Genomic DNA, 23,128 nt, shown 5'->3' with positions numbered 1-23,128 from the left:
ACATAATAAGGCTCCATCCTAAATATTTTTGAATTAAAGACATGACATTGACGGTTGACATAATATGTTACTTTGACTTTGATAGCGAGCAAAACTATCGAGAAAGGTCTGCGGTAAATCGATTTGAGGTAATGTATCGATTAATTTTTATGTCGCTTAAAAAAATTATTTTTAGTAAACATGTTTGAAAAATTCTTTATCCATTATTAAAATACACGAAACAGTGTAAATATTAATGTTTTGATGGTACATGCAAGTTTGTTTTCAGATATCTAGGTTTTAGAAAAAGCATTAATGCGCATCCTTCGACTCCTTCAGCATAACACACCTTGATATTACGTCAATAAAAGTGCATCCCTACAAACTACAAATCAATACACGTATTGTCCGGTGTCTCCCCAAGCGGTGGTTTCTGTCTAGTTTTCAATTTTCAGATTTCTGTAAATAAAAAAAACTGGACAACGTTTAGTTCTTGTTTGCCCTAGCGTGTGTTCCGGTGTGTTTTATAAGTCACGCTCTGTACCTGTATCATTAAAATGATAAATCTTAATAGGAACTGAAGATTTTACGTGCTAAACATGGGTATGTAGTTTCCGTTGTTATTATTTTGTTTTTATATTGTTTTGTAAATTCTGTTGGGGAGTTCGCAGTTTGAGTTATTGATTTTTCCAGACACTATCATGGAGGAATACGAAGCGTTTAGAGATTTTTTACAGGAATCTGATCTGGAACAATATTATGAATTATTCAGGTAAAGATAACAATAGTTTTCTGATGCGAAGATTCTTTTTTTATGTTATATTTCCATTTTTTATTATGAATTTGTTTATATGACGCAGCCATATTTCACATTGATATGACAGCAATGCGAATTATAATATAATAAGTATATTTTTATGTGGTGTAAGTTACAGTATGAGCATCCAATGCATTTGATACTTAAAGTTTCGAATTACACATTCTTGAAAATGTTCCAGAATGTATCCAATTCTTGTTTATTAAAGTGTTTTATTTGTGTCACCAAATTTTTACAGAGATATATTAAAAGTTAGTAAGCTGTCCCAGTTAAAATTTGTTGCAATAGAAGATTTGGCTCAAATTGGGTTATCAAAACCTGAACAAAGGAGGTATAAAAAGGTTTATAGCAAATATTTTCCAAGCAACTACATAGCAAAGATCAGAAGACTTCTTAGTACAAAGAAAAATGATTCTGTAAGTGGTCCATGGTTTAAAAAAAATCATTTGTCCACCATAAGGTTATATTATGGTTATATTCACATAATTTTTCTTTTGTAGGCAAGTGTTGGTGTTACTTTTAATTCAATCGATTTTCCACAATTTTCTGAGAGTAACATTAAAACATCTCCGAAACATATTATTTCTATAGATGACATTTCAACAAATAAGGAATTAGGTATGGGACAATTTGGTGTTGTACAACAAGGAACATGGGCTACGGGTAATCAACGTGTAAGTTTGTGCATACTTTAACATAACAGGGAAATCATTAATAACTTATGCCTCTTTATACAATGTAATATTGGAAAACATAAGCATTCTCAGCTACAAAATATAGTTACATATATATATTCTCATTAATGCCAGACTGAAAGCCAATGGAAACATACTAACATTTTCCATCAGAGATGTGTTATGCTATGTTTTTGTGGTTACATTTCATATCCACCAATCATATCCATTTTCTCTTCATTGATTCATATAGCTTAGCACTGGTGAGCATGGATTCAACTAAAATATTATAATAGTAAGGAAGGATAAAGCAGTGGGGGCTCAGTGATGAGAAGCTCGAACTTCATCATCGATAAGTTGGAGTTCCAGACCAGCTGAGCGTGGAGGAAATAAATTGATTTTCAATTTATGTGCGCAAGTGGATAGCATCACCACTGCTTAAAACGGTAAAGAAAAACATCGTGAGGAAACCAGCATGACCTCTGCCAACCTGCACTTGGCCAGTGTGGTTGATTATGGCCTGAACCCTCATAGGAAGCCTCTGTCCCAGCATGGGGAACATATATGGGATGATGATGATGATGATACAAAATAACATTTAGGCATATGTACTAAAAGATGGTCTTAGTGTGCAAAAACAATCTCACCCAGACAATGATGTTAGGGAGGAATGTTGGATGTGTTGGATTGTAACATATATTCCCTAACAATCATAATACAAAAAACATATAGAAATAAAATCTTTCTACATCAAACTTAATGAAAATAAACACTTCAACAACAAAATTGTAAAAACCTAAGAGCCCCGAGAGAATTGTGACACAAATATTATATGGTATAGTGAAACCAATAAAATAGAAGCATTATATTTACCATCAAACATTGCTTAGGTATCTAATAAATTATCTTGTCTGGTCAATATGTTACTTAGTGTATCCAAGGAGAGAAATACAGGGGTCATCCCTAATAACTAGCTTAATTAAAATTTTCACTACAGGTTAAGGAAAAACATTGAATGAGAGTGGTATACACAATGCCACAATATGAATGTCTCATGACCAATATTTTCTTATGGATAGTATTGGATTAATAAACATACACCACAAGACATGGGCCATTCAATAAATATTAAAAAGGATGAAATCAAAGACCATTCCTGCCAGTCTCGCTAGAACAAAGCCTATGTGTTATGGGAATCATTGAAAGGGGATCATTTGTTTTCACTGCAGGTACAGTACCATTTTCCGCTGCATCAGTGCAGTGTGCAGCAAAGTGCAGTGGAAACAAATAGTGAAGGCAGCCAGTGGACTTAAGGAAGTTTAGTGCATAATTTTCTATGTGGGTTAGCACATTTCGCCGGTTGTTGAATATTTAAGACAACAATTTCTATAAGCTATTTTATTAAACCTTAGAACATTGCGGGTGGTGATAAAATACATATAAATCGAAAAAATAAGTCTAATCTGGCACACTTGTCTAGTAGAGATGTGGATTGATGATGATCATGATAAATAAATGGAATGGGAATAGTGGTGAAGAGAATCAAATTCATTTCAAAACTGGATTGTATTGTTGTAATAATAGTTGAATATTTGTTTACTCGGCTATTAATCATTACTCAGATAAATCTTCCATTGGTATCAGAACAAGTCATATTGAACATACAGTAAATATTCACAATAAGAAGATGATTAAAGGCTTAAGAGATGCTTGAATATCTCCTACCTTAAAAATGTATAAAATGATGAAGAAGAATACAAGTTAGAAGAATTGTGGGAATTACAAACTAAATATATTTTTTGGGAAAATCTAGTTTTTGATTATTTGAGCAGCTTTATAATAATTTTGTGTTATTATGAAATAACACATTAATTATTAATTATAATATTCAAAAAATAATTTGTTCATGTTCCAACTACATTGGTTTGTGTCTGTATGCCATCAAATATCTTTATACTCGAAAGGATTATTATATTTGAAACACTATACGACACGAAGCACTGCTATGCAACATTTTGATAAGATCCAAAGTTGTGTAAAGAATTTACCTGCCTTCCCATAAATATGGAAGAACTCAATTCGTGGCGATTTAAATGAAAAGGGGTCTTGTTCAACTAAAAAGAGTCTTTAATTAATTATTATTATCATTAACGGCGTTACTTCGTGTCTCCAGATTCTGATAGCTCGGTCTGATATCTAATACTTTTTACTCCTTGTTGCGAACACACTACACCCCTGTTATAAACGCATAAATACTTTATACCACTGCTAAACACCAAAACCAAATTGTTGCGATTTTCAAAATATTTACAGATCCAAGTTGCTATTAAATGTCTCGGAAATGAGCGTATGACTTCAAACTCTACAGAATTTTTGAAAGAAGCCGCGGTGATGCATAGTATTGACCATCCTAATATTGTAAGGCTTTATGGTGTTGTATTGCATCTAGAATCCTTGATGTTGGTAAGTAAATATTCTAATATAATATTATGATTCATATTTTTTATTTTGTGTATGTGAAAACGCAATGCAGCTTTGATTTTATAGTAGAATATAATGAAAGTAAAGTTTTTGTTATTTTTTTTGGATCGGTTAATAAACTTATATATCTTTAGACAATGCGTAATTGGGTATTCATCCAAACATATGGTCATTGCTCTGCAAGCAAAATGTAGTCTTACTGTCATGATATTTTAAAGATTGAGCGATGCTTATTGTGCAAATGTTGAAATTAATTGAATTGTTGAGGTTTAAATATGGGAGTCGAGCACGCTTCAATACTATTTGGTTACTCAAATCATCAGCTTGTACAAGGGAAAATACCACACCGCCAAAGATTGGATGCTTATATTAGCATGCGAATGCTACTGTGTTTTGTATAACGAATAGGGGAATCGTAGACCCGGATCCTTTGTCGCACCCTTTCCGGTCTATTACTCAATTTCTCTTTTTCTCTTTTAATGCCTTACCCATTATACTTGGGCTCATACATTTTCAGTCGCTCTGCAAATGTTCAAAGGTGATGGTGGTCTCTTTCAAGTTCCCATCATGCGATCAACTATGGCCCCAAGTCTGCTAACTTAACAATGCTGCAACGTTTTGCTAAAATAGCAGACTTGGTCCCCTTTTCGCTTGCCCGCTAAAAAATATGAAATTTTGTGTGTCACGAATTACATATATTTTAGGTCACAGAGTTGGCACCACTAAGGTCTCTATTGGAATGCCTCCGAGAGGTTACATTCCGCGCAAATTTTCCAGTGCCAAATCTTTGTGAGTTTGCAGAACAGATCTGTGATGGAATGACTTATCTAGAAAATAAAAGACTGATTCATAGGTGAGGGGTCTTTCTGATAACACTAGTTACACTAATATTCTGCAATTATTTAGGTTAAATTGCACTTCTTTTAATAAAATGTTATTCAATAATAATCAAAAATTCAGTTTTTATTCTTGAGGCCTTCCATCTGCATTACAATACAGCATGTACAATTTTATAGGGATCTTGCTGCAAGAAATATTTTAGTGTTTAACAAGGATAGAGTTAAGATCTCTGATTTTGGATTATCGCGGGCTTTGGGAGTGGGGAAGGATTACTACCAAACCAATTATAATGTCAATCTTAAGCTACCCGTTGCATGGTAAGTAAATCGTACTTTTGTCTTTAAAATTTATAATATTTTGCAATTAACTGACAATGTGCCACTTTTTCGCGACTATACCATACAAATGTGCTTTTCATTGCAAAGGAGTGTATGTCTAAATGTAATTTTAACAAAAGGTGTGCTCCGGAATGCATTTTGTATCTGCGTTTTACTTCATCGAGTGATGTATGGGCTTACGGTGTCTGTTTGTGGGAGATGTTCACTTATGGGTTTCAACCGTGGGCGGCCTTTTCTGGACAACAGATTCTTGAAGCTATTGATGCACCAAACTTCCAGGTATTTTTTCTTTTTGTTTAAGCTAACAGTGCGTAAAATTATGTATATACGCGACGCCGCCCAAGGTATAAAAACGTCTTGTTTAAATTTCGTTTTTGAGGGACCAGACCAACGAGAAAAGCTCTAACCTTTATTATTTCAGTGGCTAAAGTATTATTGTGTACTATGTATAAATATTTTAAAAACAACATCTACTATTCATGGAACAGGACTATGATTGTTATGAACTGCAAATGTCAAGCGACCTTTAGCCACCCACGCCTCACCTTGTTACATTGATCAATACTTTCATTGCATACAAATGCTATATGTATATTTTATAGCAACCCTTAGAATGGCGTGGTACATTATATGAACTGCAATTTAAATTATTACTTTATTTGATTATCGGTATTGTGGTATTCTGTGATTTTGTTATTATCGTGATCGGATAAGAACATAAAATTATATAGTGGGAGTCTACTTATACCTAATTTGTTTTCGTCTTATCAAAGAAGCGGAAATGTTGTTCTTTAAAATCTTGTGAGAAATCTTAACTATCATAAAATTAACTTCAACCTATACTAATTTTATAAAGCTGAAGAGTTTGTTTGTTTGTTTGTTTGCCCGCATTAATTTCGTGTTAGACAGCCCATTTATTGAGGATAGCTATAGGCTATATATGTACCACGAGCGAAGCCGGGACGGATCGCTAGTATGACCTAAGCTGCATCGAGTAGCGAATGCCGTTTAAGATAGTAGATAGCGGGTTGATAAAGAGTGATTTTAACACACTGTCTTCTAAGCTTATTGACACAAACATCTTATTGAATGAAACTAGTTTAGCGATCCAAGATTTAAAATTAATCGGTTTTCAGAGGTTGGAACGTCCAGAATGTTGCCCTGATGCGTACTATTCCTTGATGTTGGACTGCTGGTCTCATGAACCCAATGAACGACCAAAATTTAAAGAACTGAAGCCACGATTAAAACAAATAACACCTGAAGTGGTAAGTTCCAGTTTAAAGCAGATGCTTTACTAGATGGTTAAACGTATTTTATATGATATGATTTTTTTACGAGTTTATGATTTTCACGGAATTTCGCCTAGCATTTATTTTTTTTTTACTACTTTAGACTACTTTAGTCTCAAGTGATGGTGATTTGAAAGTCGAACAACTTTTTAGCTAAAGACTTGTGGAACTATTTACAGATATGAGAATTAATAAAATCAATTGTAATTAGAGTTACATCTACTTATTTATTTTCATTTATGAGGGTGGCTCAATATACCAATGTATCGCTTTGTAGGTAATGGCTACTTGCAACTATGTGAAACCAGAGGATGGGCGCCGTTCTAATTTCCTGGAATACAAAACTGGCCAAAAAATAGCTGTGCTGGCCAAAGAGTGAGTATTACTAATGTGTGTAATAAATATTAAATTGATGTATGATTTTTTTCTGGTCCTTGTATTTCAAGCAAGATTTGGTTGTTTGAAAAGATAACATTTAAAGTTTATTCCCTAAACTATCTATATATAACCTGCGTTGTGTTAACTTAATCTAGCAATTTGGAATTGCAGAGAAGTTTTCTCACATATGTCGTTTGGCGATCGTTTTGTTTAACTTCATTGATTTATTTTGAAAATGTTTTTGTTAATTCAGAGCTTTCACTAAATCGGCCATGTGGTACGGAACGTTACCAGGCGGCGCTTGTGGATTGTTTGAGCCGAACAATACAGTACCCTGCGTAAATGATGAGGTAAAACTGAATTATATAATATTGAACACCAAGCATGTCCATCCAAGTTTCGCTCATTAATGTGCTACTTCCCCTGTACCAAACATTCTATTGACTAATATTTCACTCTGTCATCGCACTCTTGTTGACGACCAGACTATGACCATTAACGGACATTCAACGAAATTCCCATTTGCGTTATTGTTTTAAATTTCATAATTCGAATTCTATTCGGACACAATTATAACCGGCTGGTCGTAAACGGGAGTTCGCTTTTGTTGCCCAGAAGTCACAATCATTCCCGTCCGGTTCGCTCTCACCGCAAGCGTCGCGCGCGAACCGCTCGTTTCGTTCATCATTATTGCGCTCGGACGCTAAGAGGCACACGTTCACCGGCAAACGCACGATACAGAGGAGCATGATATCGGGCCCGCAGGGGGACGTGAAGCACACGGGCCACGTGGGTCTTGATGGGGCCTACTTTGGTGACATCTCCTTCCTGGATCCGGCCGGTTGCGTAAGTTCGCTGGCTCGGATGAGACGCGATTGCGATTTGGTTTTTCTTTTCCGCTGTTGTATAGTACGTTTTGCTATTTCGTTATTTACGCATTTAACGTTGTAAGAGAGAAATAGAATCTAAATGCGTTTAGTCTATCACAGCTTTACGCAATAGCTAGTTAATGCTGGTAAAGTAGTCTTAGTCTAGGATTATGTCACGTCTCATCTGATTCAGTTCTGTTTCATTTCGTTCATTCATTATTTTCAGCATGAATATATTATGTTCGTAGAAATAATAACATTAAATGGTTCCATTTTCACCCAGGTAATGCACCTATCATGAGTGGTTGTCAAAGCGTATTTGTGCATATAATTTGTAATTCATCTTTTATTTTAAAATTATTATTAGATGTATAATTTTATCGGTTTGATTTCGCAGTACAAACGCAAAAGATTTATGCCTTTTTTGTCTTGTTTAGTTACGTTTAGTTATCATAATTAATTAATAGAACATACACTAGATATGGTTTGTTTTTATTTTTTCTATTATTAGCATTAGAGCAATAAAAGCAGTTTTTTTATAATCACACGAGAGCTTCCTAGATATTTTATGTGCTAGTTTTTAATCGGTCAATGTATGTGTTTCAACAGCCGCCACGCAATGTAGTAACACCATACAGGCCTTCTGAGGATTTGGAGCAGGTTCCTTTGATCAATCCTAACTCGCCATCTCACCTGATCGGCGCTACGTGCTCAGCCTATCCTCTTTTGAGCTCTAACAATGACAGCAAAAACGAAGATGATAAACTTGATATTGCAAGTAAGTAAATAAACATGATACATAACATATTATAATACACTAGCGGTCCGTCCCGGCTTCGCCCGTGGTACATATGTAGCCTATAGCCTTCCTCAATAAATGGGCTATCTAATGTTGAAAGAATTTTTCAAATCGGGCGAATAGTTCTTCAGATTAGCGAGTTCAACCAAACAAACTCTTCAGCTTTATAACATTACTAGCGGTCCGCTCCGGCATCGCGCATGGTACACATATAGCCTCCTCAATAAATGGGCTATTTAACACTGAAATAATTTTTCAAATCTGACCAGTACTTCCTGAGATTAGTGCGTTCAAACAATCAAGCAAATTCTTCAGCTTTATTATATTATAATATATATACGTACTGGGAAAGGACATGGAGAAAGCACGATTTCATTATCATTCGGAATGCATACAGTGACAAGTGTGCATATTCGCGGGTTATTTGTATAAGTTTATATAAGGTTCTGAACATCTTGAAAAACGGGAAATCTATAAACTGTAAATTTCTTATTCAAGGTAATGATACGAAGACAAAACCATCCAAGAAGGGGCATTTGAAGTCCATGCTGGAACCTTCTACCAGCAAGAGCCAGAGCCTCTTAAGCAAGGTAAAACTATAGATCAACCCGAAGTTTAAAAATAAGTATATTTTTGTCGTATATGATAACAGATTTCAATAAAAACTAAAACATAGTATGTTCAAGTGATCAGAATAAATTTGTAGTAATATTTAATTAGAAATTCAAATTTGTCAAATTAATTAGCGAATAGATACCTAAACCTTGGTCCCATAACTGGGAGACATTTAAATGCTTATTTTAAATATTTTTAATACAAAAGTATCACACAGTTAACTCATAGAACTATAAATATTAAAAGGGTATTTTTTTTATGTTCAAAGGTAAAATCTGCTACTCTCGGGCGTTCCCATAAAGCTGATGATGCCAGTGCTAAGAATTCAGAAACCCATGAATACCATGAGATCTCGGATACAGACACTGTAAGGATTATTTCTATCTATCAAGTTTATTATTCCCGTGTTTTTTTTTAATAGAAACGAAAACGATCCTCTATTTATTTATTTTATACGTTTTTAACAATTCTTAATTAATAAATAAAGGATTGGGTAACTAACAATAACTTGTATCATGACGACAAGGTTATCGTATTTTTTTTTGTAGCTAAATATGTAAATTTGTTAATTTGAAATGCTAAAAAAAATATATAATAAAGGTATAGTATATTTTCTCGTACCCTCCTAATATCAATAGAACTTTTAAATAACGTTATCTGGTTATTTTGTTTTTAAAATACATTACAGTACCGTCTCACTGACCTTTTCATATGTAATCTCTCAAAAGTATACCCTTTCAAAGAATAAAATAAGAGAATCGCAATCGTTTTCGAATGGCCAAATACACACATAGAAACCTGATCCTATTGACGTCTTTTATTTTGTTTTTTAACAACGTGTATGTTATATTCCTGAGGTTATAAATGCACTGGGTACACAGCTTCATAGGGGAGGATGGGTGTGTTGGATGTATATTTGTACCAACTTTCATATAGGCCTTGATCAGCTCAGGTTTTTATTCGGCTGAAGCCGCGGGCTTAAGTTAGTTAAATTGTGGTATCTTTGAACAATTTTTAGTTAAGTCTTATGGTTATTTGTATATTAACAGGAAAGTACAGCAACAGATAATGCTAGAGCTGAAGTACCAGTGCCTGATAGCCCCGGTATACCAGTGGGTATCCATTTTTTATTCAATATAATGACAACTAAACCGGGTTTGGAGCATAATAATATTTACTCTGACAAAAAAAATTGGGACAATCTTAGCTAAGCTTAATGCTTATGTTGGGAGATTCCTCTCTTTCTTATTAGTCATTTTATATTTAGAAATAGTTAAAAATTATTAGATTAAGCGATATAACAAAAATCACCATAGCGAAGGATTCAAACATTTGAAAAGGGTTTAGTTAGGATTCTAAAATGATTAAAATCCAATTAACAACGTTGTCTACCACCGATTTTAAAACTATTCAGTTTATCGTTCAAGAATACAGTACAAGCTATGGCAATTTTTGTAGATTATGCTGACTGGATGCAATGTGCGATATATAAAACGAAATATTAATGTCCTCATTTTCCAGAAAACCTACACCGACTTCAGTCAAAGCCTTCTCGATGAAATGGAATCGATGTTTCGAAACTTGGACGACAGGCGAAAGGACGAAGTAAGTACAAATCATCACATCATATCACATACACAATAGCAGAAAGAAATATTTCTATTGCTTTCAGAGCTACGATGAAGAATCGTCCATCTATGGATCCAAGTCTTTAACCTATCGATCATACTATATATAATTGAGTTTCTAATAAAAAAAAAAAACATTATCTTTATAAAGTGTGTTTATTCATTTTCAAAGCAGCTAATACCGAATGGGATGTAAGTAAGGTTGATAAGTGTTATGTAGATCACCTTTTGAGATTCTTATTAGAACGCACAAATTAAGATTGTTCAAAATAAACCTCTAGAAATATAATCATTGAGTGTAGTATAAGGTTATGGGTTAAATAGCTTGTAGTTTATGATATTTGTACTTATAGTAATAAACACACTGAGATATTGAAGCGTTATTTATTTCATTTTAGTTCGTACCCTTTATTATTTGATTAACATATTTTAAGATATACGAGATGGAAATACTCCATTTTCATCATTATTCATGTTATATCATGAGTTCCATCGCCCCAATTTGAAATTATATAGAAGTTTTTCACATTACCATTTTCGTCTGGCATTAAAATTCATAGTCACTTTATTAAATTCATGTCATTAAATCATCTAAAATTGTAATATCATATAAAATATGTCTAACCATCACTATACTAATTCTTAGTATAAATAATTATACTTTGTTTAAAATTGGATACTTACTTATAAAAAGTACATTTAATAAAATATGTTATTGTATGGATTAAATCGCATAGAATATATAATGAAATAACAAGGTTAAGTAAATATTACATTATTAATCTAGACTTTATAGAAATTGCGTAATAATTGTACCTAATTGTCACCCTTGCAATGTACCTCTAGCACCGAGTACGTATGTACAAAAGATGAGCGCAGAATGTCTCCAAGTTTTCCGTGTGAACCTATCGCCGGTTATAAGATGCATCAAAATTTTATCGATCTGAACCTAGACAACGTTGTGTCGAAATATTGTATAACTCTGGCGGATGGATTCGGAAACCAACAATGGACAAGTTTTTTATTAGTTATACGAGTAATTGTAACATACGTATATCTTAGACCTATGTGAAAAGTTACTTTGCTAAAATAGCTCACTCAAATGTTGTCCCATTCCTGGCACTATTGTGTGTAAAAAAATATCAGCTTCCTGTAATGTTTGGTAGCGTTATTAGATGTTTCATTGCTCGTTTCTTAGCATTTATTTGATAATATTAAATTCATGATTTATTTTCAGGTACGGTTCCACCAGGCAGACGTTGAAGCAGCTATCAGGTGTGTCTAAAATTATTTTTTAAATATTAATATGCATGACAATTAAGATTAGTGTGATATTAACCATTTAATTTAGAAATGCTTTGGGCAGGACTCATACACTGAGTAAGTCGGATAAAAAGAAGACATCCAACACCGGTACTATGAAGCTGATGTCGGCGCAAGATGAGAAAACTCTTGAGACAGCGTGCGCTTTGGCGAACGAATTGACAGCCAAGTAAGTTGATTAACATTACATCCTTGATAGAAAGAAAAAATCTCTCTATATGAAACGGTTTATAAAAAGGTGGTGATTATCAATTCGACTGCTTTTTTTTTGGCTTTGTTAACTCAGAAACTTATGACTGGATGACCCGATTTTGTTGATTTTTTTTTTTATTTTAAACTTGGTGCCTCTTGTGTGGTTTTTTGGTTATTTGAAGGTTGTTTGATGTGGTTGGAAAGAGTAATTTTTTACTGTATTAAAAGCGTCTCAAATTTTTTGTTATTTACAGATCAATGAATAATTTGGGAGAAAATAAAAATCCAGCGTCTCCCAGTGAGAAGTCAAAATTCCATTTCAAATTTCCGCTGGTGTCACTTCATCATAGCAACAACAATGAAACTGACAGGGATTCTAACGGTAATATTTAAATTTGGGTTCATTATAATATAAATACTGAATTTTCAATTATTAAAAAAAGGAGGCAAAAATATCGCCTGTCTTATTCCTTTCTTTTTATTCAATCAATTAGAATACTACAAATTGCAGCTTTTTTTAGAATCTAATTGGACAGGCAGTGGACATGCTATTTGAATCTAGACGTATATTTTTCTAATGACAGGAGATTGGAGATTCAAAAACAAAAAAAGTCATACACCTGTGGTCTAAAATAAGACGTACCAGTCTAACATCTCATTGAGTATTCTCCTTAGAGGCGGTTACGTCGTCGCTACCTCCTAACTAATCCCAACTCCTTACTAACTCTCCTAAAACAAAAATCATAAAATAACGATGCGTTGAGACGTGAAACAAATACACTAAATGAGAAATTTATAAAATTCGTAAGAATAATGCTTTTTGCAATATATAACCAGTACAATTTTATTCTTGCAGCTAAACGGAATTTCAGCGAAGAAGCAAACAGCGTACCTGATATCCAGGTAAGATTCATAACTTTCATGTCCCCATTAACGTTTGTAGTATTTTACGTCTCTGCAAATGTATTGCCAACTGAAATAGAAAGGATGATAGAAAAAAGACTGAGTAGGGTGAGGAAAAGTGACTGGCCTCCGACTCCCCATTAAACCTACAAAACACATTAACATTCACTCTATATATATATATATATATATATATATATATATATATATATATATATATATATCTATACATACTATTTGTTACTGATCTTCTGTGGGAGTGCCTAAGGGTGCCCGACTCCCAATTAATTGAAGGTTCCAAAAATAATATATATAATAACAATTGATGCTTTTATTAAATCACAAACATCACACCCAATGTATTTACTATATGAGACTATATATATATATATATATATATATATACCACTTTCATAGTAAATAGATTGAGTTAATATATATATCTACGGATATGAGAGAATTTGAGTACAAAAGGAAAACATCACTTAAGCGCATCATCTCGAAGCGCGAAAATTAGCCAATAATGTATTAAAATCGGATACTCCCGCGCTACAATTTGTATTTTAATATTTTCAGGAGTCATTAACAGAGGAATCCAAAATGGTATACGCCAGTTTGATCGAGGAGCCAACTCCTGCACTGTCGGTGATAACTAGGTCGCACGATGTGTTGGCCAAACCATCCACAATACCGAAGGAATCTTCTAAGAATCAGAAAACTCGATCGCGCTTCAATTCGTTACAGAAGTCGGCCTCCGGAGGGTATGTTATCTATTCAATCTGAACACTGAAAGAGACAATGCAGGGATGACGATGAAATCAGCCGCGCATAAGCTACTAACAACTACTTACTACTACACTTGTAATAATCCTTTAAATTTTAAAGTGGAAAATTTACGTTTCTTATAAAATCCCATCTTATCGAATATGAAAATTACTGACATTATACTTGTATTACAAATATTATTCTGAATCATTTACTGGCTGACAGTCGCTTATTTTAGTTAATGGTATTATAGTTTTACTTGCTTCGAATTTATACATATTTTAAAATCAATGATCTGAAAGTTTAAATTACAAACCGTTAAGTAATTTCTAAAAAATCGGTTCATAGGAACGCGATTTGTTTTATATTCAATGCCCGACAAAAAGAAAAATAAATTCTAACAGTTCATTCTAAAGAAAATATATAGACATACAATATTAACAAACGTATAATATTGTATGTCAAAGCCTCGCTACAATATCCATATTCTAGACTAAAAATGTCATCTTAAATAAACAAAACAAAATTAAACTCCATAATATGTATGTATGTATGTAACATATATTACATTTCTCTTTATTTCCTGTTCTAGTTTGTAATATGCTGTCTCTTTGACATTGAATTACTTGTTTATTAATTCTATTTATATTAAATATATTACAAGAGGGCTTACCTTACATTACTGACAAATTCATTATTTCACTCATGGTTTTTTATATCAATTAATAACTTATCCATTTATTGATCCCTTAATAATTATAGGAATGCTTCGGCGGGACCATCGGCATCAACATCATCAAACGACAACGATGTGAGTATGAACAACGTTGAACATTTCATTATATTACATAAGATAATGTGATTAAACGGTTTGAAACTCGAATATTTGTCAATTCACAGGGGAACGAGGTGCCTATACCTCCGCGTACAACAAAACCGAAACTGGTTGACAAGCCACGCCACGTCCGGAAATACCCTCTGCGACTACCTGGGCGTGAACCGCCGGGTCCCATTGTGAATACCCCAGCTAACGTCCAAGCGTGCTCGATATATCAAAACACTAGAGCTCTGATGCACAACGAAGAAATCGAGGCACAGGCACAGGCACAGGCACAGGCACAGGCACAGGCACAGGCACAGGCACAGGCACAGGCACAGGCACAGACACAGGCACAGGCACAGGCACAGACACAGGCACAGGCACAGGCAGAGACACAGGAAGAGGCACAGGCAGAAGCAGATGCACTGGCACAGGCAGAGGCCCTGCCACCGCCACCGCCACCGCCTAAGCCACAGGCACATGCAGCGGCACCGCCAAAGGCGCAGGCACGGGTGCAGGCGCAAACAAAGACAAACACGCAGACAAAGGCACAGACAAAGGCACAGACAAAGGCACAGGCAAAGGCACAGACAAAGGCACAGGCAAAAACACAGACAAAGACACAGACTCAGACTCAGACTCACACTCACACTCAGACTCAGACTCAGGCTCAGACTCAGACTCAGACTCAGACTCAGACTCAGACTCAGACAAAGACAAAGACAAAGACACAGACAAAACCGGAAGAAAAGGCGCAAGCATCGGCCCAAGTGCAAACAGGGACAGAAGAAGAAAACGCTTCGGGCCCGGATCCTACGAATCCATTCGTTGCCACTTATCCAGAGGAAATAGACCTCCCTGACCTGTCTACGAACCCATTCAATTGCTACATAAGCAACTTGGACGCTAGCCTTGAGGAAGGGGAGGACCAGATATTCGAAGAGGTCTACCTTAAAGGTGAGGCTCGCGATGATGACTACAAGAGTGGTAAGTAAGGTGAGTTTACATTTCTAATACACTAACATTGTAGACCGGTGTGCATAGAAAAGATTCATTTAAGACTCGTCCACTTAGACTACGATATTATTGTTCAGTATACAACCATCAAGCAATTGAATGAAATATAAACATTTATAGTCAGTGAAAATACACTGGCTTATTTTTATTGATACTTTAAAGGTAAATCTTTTCTATGTTACTGTTGTTAATTGTTATGTAGTTGTTATTTGTGGTATATACCACCCCTGTATAAGTAGTGTTTAATTTTATTCAAAAATACTTTTTTCACAAATACGCATCGTAAATTATAAATTTTATCTTACGCATTTATAAAGTATCTGCTTTATAAATTAACCTTAACTAACACTATTTACTTAGTGCTTTATGGGTAAAGACATTAGAATGCACGTGGGCTTTCCAATATTTCAAATTGACTGCAGCTTCGAGTGTCTATTATAAATTTTAATGTATCACAAGTATTAAATGATACAAAAAATAGTGGGGGAAAAACAGATATACGTTTTTTTAAGCTTTTGCCAAGCTTATTAAAAATAATAAGCTACGTTAAAAAATAGGTTTATTTTCTAGATCACGTCTCAGTGGAGGATTTACTTCAATTCGCAGATAGAAAGCCTTCCTCAAAACAACGCGGTGTCGAGTCCGACGAGGTCAGGATTATGAATAAAGTTCTTAAACAGCAGGTATGTACACGGAATGTTAATAATATTAAATTCATTACGAATGTCTGTAAACGTGAGACTTTCTTTACTCGCAATAAATCAAAAATATTATCAAAGCTTCTAATGGCGTGATAAGTATTACTATGTCTAATCTACATCGAGCATATAACAGCATATAACCAATGGATTTGTAATATCGGCAACTTGCTTTCAAAACGCTGTTTTGTCACAAATGAATGAAATCAGCACGTGGTGAAATATCGACGTACCCGTGTCATATCGCGGATATTTGCGAAAAAATAATTAGGTTCTCAAAAATAATTGCACATTGCTCTTGCATATTGCTCTATTCGATGATGTGGGATAAATATTAAAAAAAAAACCGAATCACATATAGGTGTGTCCTATGTACAATTTTTCCCTTTTGTCTAGTATCTCAATCGGTCCGTCCATCACCGTCCGTTCACCGTATTACTTTCGCTCTAGACTGACGTAATTATATTATCTCTTTTTATAATATTTTTTAAATTACCGAAATTTTAAAAGTTACTAATAAATTGGTTAATAACATGATAATAAAAATTTAAAGCTATTTACAATGAGATAATACAACCGATTACCAGTGAAATTAATTACTTTGAAATAAAGATGAAATCGAAAGGATCATAAAATACATATGTTTTTGATTTGTGGGATACTAGACTTTATTTCTATTGTTGTGTAATTCGGCAATTCGATAATTTTTTGTACTGACTTACCATAAGAAGCCCTTACAAACCAAGTCCTGGCAAGAATTTATTATTCTTTTTTCAAAAAAAAAAGTAGTTTTCTTGTTTTATTTTTATTGATTTAAGTGAAAATATTATAATGCCATATCATGGCTCCGATGTGTGGTGGCTTTGTGGTATTCCACTTAACTATTGATCCGGGTATTCATAACGCTAAAAGGACGATTGCGGTATTTTGACGGGATTTTCTTTAAACAATAGGTCTTTAAAGATGTCCACTATTTTACATGCTCGATGTTTATCTATAACATCAATGGACAGGCCTTATTTTTTTTTAACAATTTATAATTCCATTAGGATATATGAAAATGTATATGGTTTTGTTTCAGGCATCTCCGGAAGAGTGTTTGGAAGCGTTAGAGTTTACAGACTGGAATGTACATATCGCTATTAAATTATTGAAGATAAAGACTTCGGTGGCGGGCGCAACGAATATCACTCTCGATGAGTGTCTGCGGGAACTGGAAATAGTCGATGGTGATGTTGCAAAGGCATCATCAGCCATTGTTTTTAATAAAACGGACGATGATGTATGAACATAAGTGTTTTATTTGTAACTTATATGTGATTGCATGTATACGATTAATTCGTTTTCTATTGTACTTCTTCAATTATATAATACTAAAGGAGTTATTAATTAATAGTATAAGTATAGTATTATGTTTATGTAACTTATTTATATGTATATTTATATATATGTGTAATTAAGGTGACCCAAATGTATAGGGGTATTATGTTGATGTTAATCTTCATACGTGTTATTATTAAATAGTAAAAACTTTTTGACAATATATAAAACTTTTATGAAACGATGATTATGACGATGATGGTTATGCTCTAATTATATTTTATAAAGAAATTTTATTAAATGTTATAGATAGTAGAATATTTATTATATATTAATATTGTTTGTGTATACAGAATATTTGGATTGGCCTCGTATTCTTACAGTAAATTTTACTCAACAAGATATGTGTTAGAAATGCCTAAATTAACGCAAAATTATTCACTACAAATAGCTTCCATTGGGATTGTCGTTATTTGCAACCTGTTTATTCAAAAAGTATAAAAAATAGAAACTCGTAGGAATTTTGACAAGCAGGTGTTTTTGGCAGAATATTAAACTTTTACTATTAAATTTACATTAGTAAGATACTGATCTTGTAAAACCTAGGTGAGACGCATTTGTGTCAACCAATAAATATTTTATATTGTAATATAAGTATTACAAATACGTATAAGTATGTGTCTATAAGAATATATTTGAAATGGAGCGAGTTTCCAGTATTTTATGAAAACATTTCATATTAAATAGTATATTTTATAAAACATGTATACAATGTTTACTAGCATAAGAAAATATCGTATTTTCTGAATTAGTAGCCATGTTCTAAATCAATTTTAAATACTGTATTTTTCTTAGTAGGTACTAATTATTATTACTAAATTAAATCAATGTTAGGTTAAAAACTGTTGTACCCTTATCATAAAAATATGGAATTAAGTTTACTGAATGTGTAACAATAATCTCACTACAAACAATTAATTGGTATAAGTTACAGATGCTATGATATAGCTATTTTCACATAATTCTACTGAAAATTCAACTTAGTTAATCACTTTTCCTTTCACTTTTGAGGAAAAGGTAAAGACAATCTTAATTAGCACCCATAATGAGCCTCTTGCCTACTTCTACATACACAAGCTTAGGCTTTGCACACATACATATTAACTTTTGACAATATTTCCCGTTCAAACTATCTACTATAAGTTGACCCCAGAACCTTACGTAACCTTACTGGCATCTCCATTTGCCGCAACGCAAGAAGGACTTCCAAAGTTCAAGTTACGATGGTCATTCAATAGAATGTTGGTAAAACTTACATACAACTACCTCTATAATGTACAACAGCGAGCTCTCTTTCATGGCAGATACGTACTCACAATAGTGTAGGTATGTCTTTGTCCATATTTTTTCATTAGTACATGTATGATTAAGGAAATAAGTAATTTTGTGAGACCAATTGTGAACATAGTTTTTCATGATTATGAATATTATAACAAAAAGGTTATTTCTTCAACGTAGTATTTTATACTCGACTAATACTGGTACCATTTATAAATAAGTGAATTGTATCTATTTATCTTATAGACATTTAAGAAATCTACATGTGTTTAGTAGTCGTTTACAACATCAATTCGAGTGAATAATGAATTTTATATATCTGGTCATAGTCATATTAATATGATATAAAAGTAAGTGCAAAATCATGCGGACATATTTTATAGTTAACGATGTATCAAAATGGGTTTTTAATAATAAATAGAAGCAGTCGTCAGCGCATGCGCGACTTTTTCGGCCTAGATGTCGGACGGGGCCGATGTCCGTGTGTGTGTAGCTTGTGTAGGATAGTAGGTCTAATTGCTTGTGTGCGTTTGGCACGTAGGACGCGCCTCTCGACCTACATTCGACAGAACCCCGTTTAAATCGACGTCCTAGACGACGAATATTTATAAGACTATGTTGATCTAATATCCTGGATTTTATCTTCGACATTAGACATTACTATTTGAATATATACTAATAAGTACTTATTATAAAATAAAGAACAATTTTCTTAGTCAATTATATATAGATATAGAAATATGCCATAGCTATACATATGACATGCATTTATTTAACCTTAAGTGGGTGTAATTACAAAAAATAAAACAGATTTATATGCATATACGATCATAAAAAAAATCAAGAATGTTTCTCAAATTTTTGTCTTATATACGTACGTAATAGACGAACAAACAATAAATCGACTACACTTTCTCATAAAAGTAGTTATAAATTTGTGTATCGTGATGTGTCTCATTACAACACACGTGTAATATTCATATGTAGGTACATGTTTATTATGTCTAAGAAAACTATTTACTTCTTATTATACGCTTTGAAATATAGTCGTATATGATATAAATTTAAATTATAATGATAATAGACTTCAAACCAAACTACAATGCAAAACATAACAAAGGCAAATACATGTTAAGGGGAGTCGCGACTATTACGTAAAATACGTAGGTAATAGATGGCGGAATACATAGACATAGTGCTAATTCGATAAACTATTTCATGTTTTGAAGAAATTACGAACCTACTTTTCCTGTTGTGACAGAGTTGGCGTGATTACGCCGTAATTCATTCCAACTCGCCTTGAATTATGAGGATGCGCTTCCACTGTACGTAGGTATATAAGGAAGCTGTTATCTCCACGTTAACGGAACTAATTTCGTTTTAATGACTTAGCCCTTGAATGGCATAACTTAATGTAGGGTAAATAAAGTGACCCATATAACCTACCTACATATTTGCAACATCTACCTACTATTGCAACATTATTATACTAGATACTAAGTACTACATCTTTACATAACTAGGCATTTCCAATGTTAATAACATAAATGACAAACGGAATATAGATTACGTGGTAGCTGTTAACAATTGGTGTTTTTTATAAAAAAACTAAAAAAAAATGTATTTAAAAAAAGAGTAGCTAACTATCATATAATAACTACTGTATTCAGGTTTTAATATGAATGGGACGCTTTACAAATCAATAAATAGTGTTTGATGTATTAATTGTGTATAACTTTCTAGAAGTTCAATGTCTAAGAATAATCTTATGTGTGGCTTTTATCATATTATGCATTAAGTAGGTATATAGAGTAAAATTTTAGTCGATGTATTGCGTCTAGACTTAGGAAGTTGTCTAGTTTTGCTCAATTTTTTTTTTTATATTTGCATAATGCAATAGTTTATATTGATTTCAATAATTCAGGGTATTTCAGAAATAGAAAATTTTTGCTCGCGATATACGTATCTACCTACCTACTTCCTCGTGACGTAATCTGTCGCCGACCAAAGATCTATATAAAAAACAATACAATAAAATATTTCCAACCAGGTTGAAATGAGCCGCATTTCGACGGTGAAAGTGTGTGACCTATTTTACAACTCATTCACAGACAAAGAAGACCTAGACTGACGCACGTAATATATATTTAGGTCAATGCAAAATCGCTTCCCGTCCATTCCTGATATTCGGAACTTGTGAATTCTTTGCTAATTTTATCATCGTTGCTATTTTTCAACCCCACGTTGCATGAGGAACATTTTTAAGAGGTGGTACAATGGGCCAAGTGCTTATAAGAGTCCACGAAAGTATCGCAGTGACAAAACCGCCTCAAAACGCATTCCTTGCTTATATAGTTATATTTGTTGTAATAAAGTTAATAGATTATATATGGTAACCTATTAATTATATTCTATATCTATTATAGAAGATAGAATATTGTATGTGTCTAATATTATTATTGTAGTAAAGCCCTGTAACCCCTGTAATACCTGATGTATTGCAGCTATATTATGTTTTATTTAGTTCCTAACAACGTTTCGTTTTAACACTTCCGATATGTATAAATGGAGCCCAAGAAATATTCTATGTATTCTATAAATTAATAATTATTATACTGTATATGTATACGTAATTAATATCATTGTTATTTCTTGATCTAGGTCATAATATCTGAGTTTTCTGAATGTTAGTTTTGACCTATTACTAGTTGGGAAACTGTGCTATTGCAGCTCTTAGTACCAAAACCATTGTTAACGTTTCTGTCTTTTTTTGTCAGTATTGTAAACACTGATGGAATAATTATTTTTATTATTTAAATAAACATACTATTATATAAATATATATATAACACTTATTGTACCTATACTTTTCGAAATAAATATTATGATTTAAATTTGTATTTGTATCAGAATTCCCAGCTAATATATTTGAAGCTATAAAGTTACACAGTACAGACGTACTGTACATAGATACACAAAGACCGTTGTTTCTGAGATGAACAAGAACATGCTGGATTGTATTATACTTACTAAAAATAATACTTTAAGCACAGATTTATAAACTTCTGGCAGTGAATGCGAAATTTATATAACCTACTAGCATTTCGCAGGCGGCTTCGCTTGATCTTTAAAGGAAATTTTTATTATTTTAAGAAATTTTTCATCGTAATAATTACCCTCTGTCACTCTCTAACCTATAAAATATCTCCAGACATAACAATCATATCACAAAATTGTGACGTGAAAGAAAGTCAATTAAACAAGAACACTTTCGCATAAATAGATCCTATTAGGTAATATTAATTAGTATATAACTAATGATGCTATAGGTAATTGTTAATAGAAACTTCCTTCCTATTATCTTTATAAAGGTAACGGTTACATTATAAGAATAATTGGATACGTAAACCTAGATTGTTTGAAAATAATTCTACATCACTGACAAAACAGACATTATCGTAGCCATTATGTGCAATACAATTCCATAAGCACAATACATAAAGTAATTTAAAAAGAAAGAAGCCGACTTTCCAGTTAGACAGGTTTGCGAGTTAACTTGATTCAATTGATCATGAATGTATCCAGTAATTCTGGACACCTATCGAATAAGAGGAAGCTACGTTTTCAGATGGCAGAATCATTAGTAAAAACGCGATGAAGGGTCTAGAAATAAGCTTACAAAAAAAGCTAAATGTACAATGTGAGCTCAAGCTTTCACAATAGAGAATTCTTTAAACGTTAAATCCATGAACATAAAGAATTACAATCGAGTAGAAAGAGCACGAAATTGGTTAGCATAATGTAGCAATCACAAAGTTCAAATCCTTTTGAACATTGTGATTTCAATCATTCTCCTTAAAATTGATGAAATATCAATCAAATAAACGATTTAGCTGGACACAGAATAGATACCTAGCTATTTTATGCACGTAAGCAATAGTTACCTTTATTGTAAGCTAATGAGACGTTTTAAGAAAATGAGATCGTTTGAAATTTTCATATAATAAATAGATACAAAAAAACGACGGCGTGTCGTCGAACA

General features: G+C 33.1%; 1 protein-coding gene across 1 annotated transcript; it reads left to right on the top strand.

The window, feature by feature from the left end:
- The first annotated feature begins 315 nt into the window (after positions 1-315).
- On the top strand, positions 316-21,928 carry LOC119835447 (activated Cdc42 kinase-like). The gene is made up of 26 exons (XM_038360266.1): positions 316-582; positions 673-751; positions 1,035-1,212; positions 1,297-1,470; positions 3,784-3,933; positions 4,656-4,804; positions 4,968-5,108; positions 5,249-5,408; positions 6,266-6,397; positions 6,699-6,796; positions 7,053-7,149; positions 7,415-7,645; positions 8,278-8,446; positions 8,966-9,057; positions 9,351-9,449; positions 10,132-10,194; positions 10,604-10,687; positions 11,948-11,985; positions 12,062-12,202; positions 12,480-12,607; positions 13,082-13,128; positions 13,705-13,889; positions 14,656-14,704; positions 14,794-15,700; positions 16,301-16,413; positions 17,510-21,928. Exons 1-26 carry the CDS (start codon positions 579-581, stop codon positions 17,714-17,716), a joined length of 3,915 nt encoding a protein of 1,304 aa, XP_038216194.1. The 5' UTR covers positions 316-578; the 3' UTR covers positions 17,717-21,928.
- Positions 21,929-23,128: the final 1,200 nt, after the last annotated feature.

This window comes from Zerene cesonia, chromosome Z, assembly GCF_012273895.1.
Source record: "Zerene cesonia ecotype Mississippi chromosome Z, Zerene_cesonia_1.1, whole genome shotgun sequence".
In the NCBI taxonomy this organism is placed as follows: domain Eukaryota; kingdom Metazoa; phylum Arthropoda; class Insecta; order Lepidoptera; family Pieridae; genus Zerene; species Zerene cesonia.
This window is presented reverse-complemented; position numbering and strand designations above follow the sequence as displayed.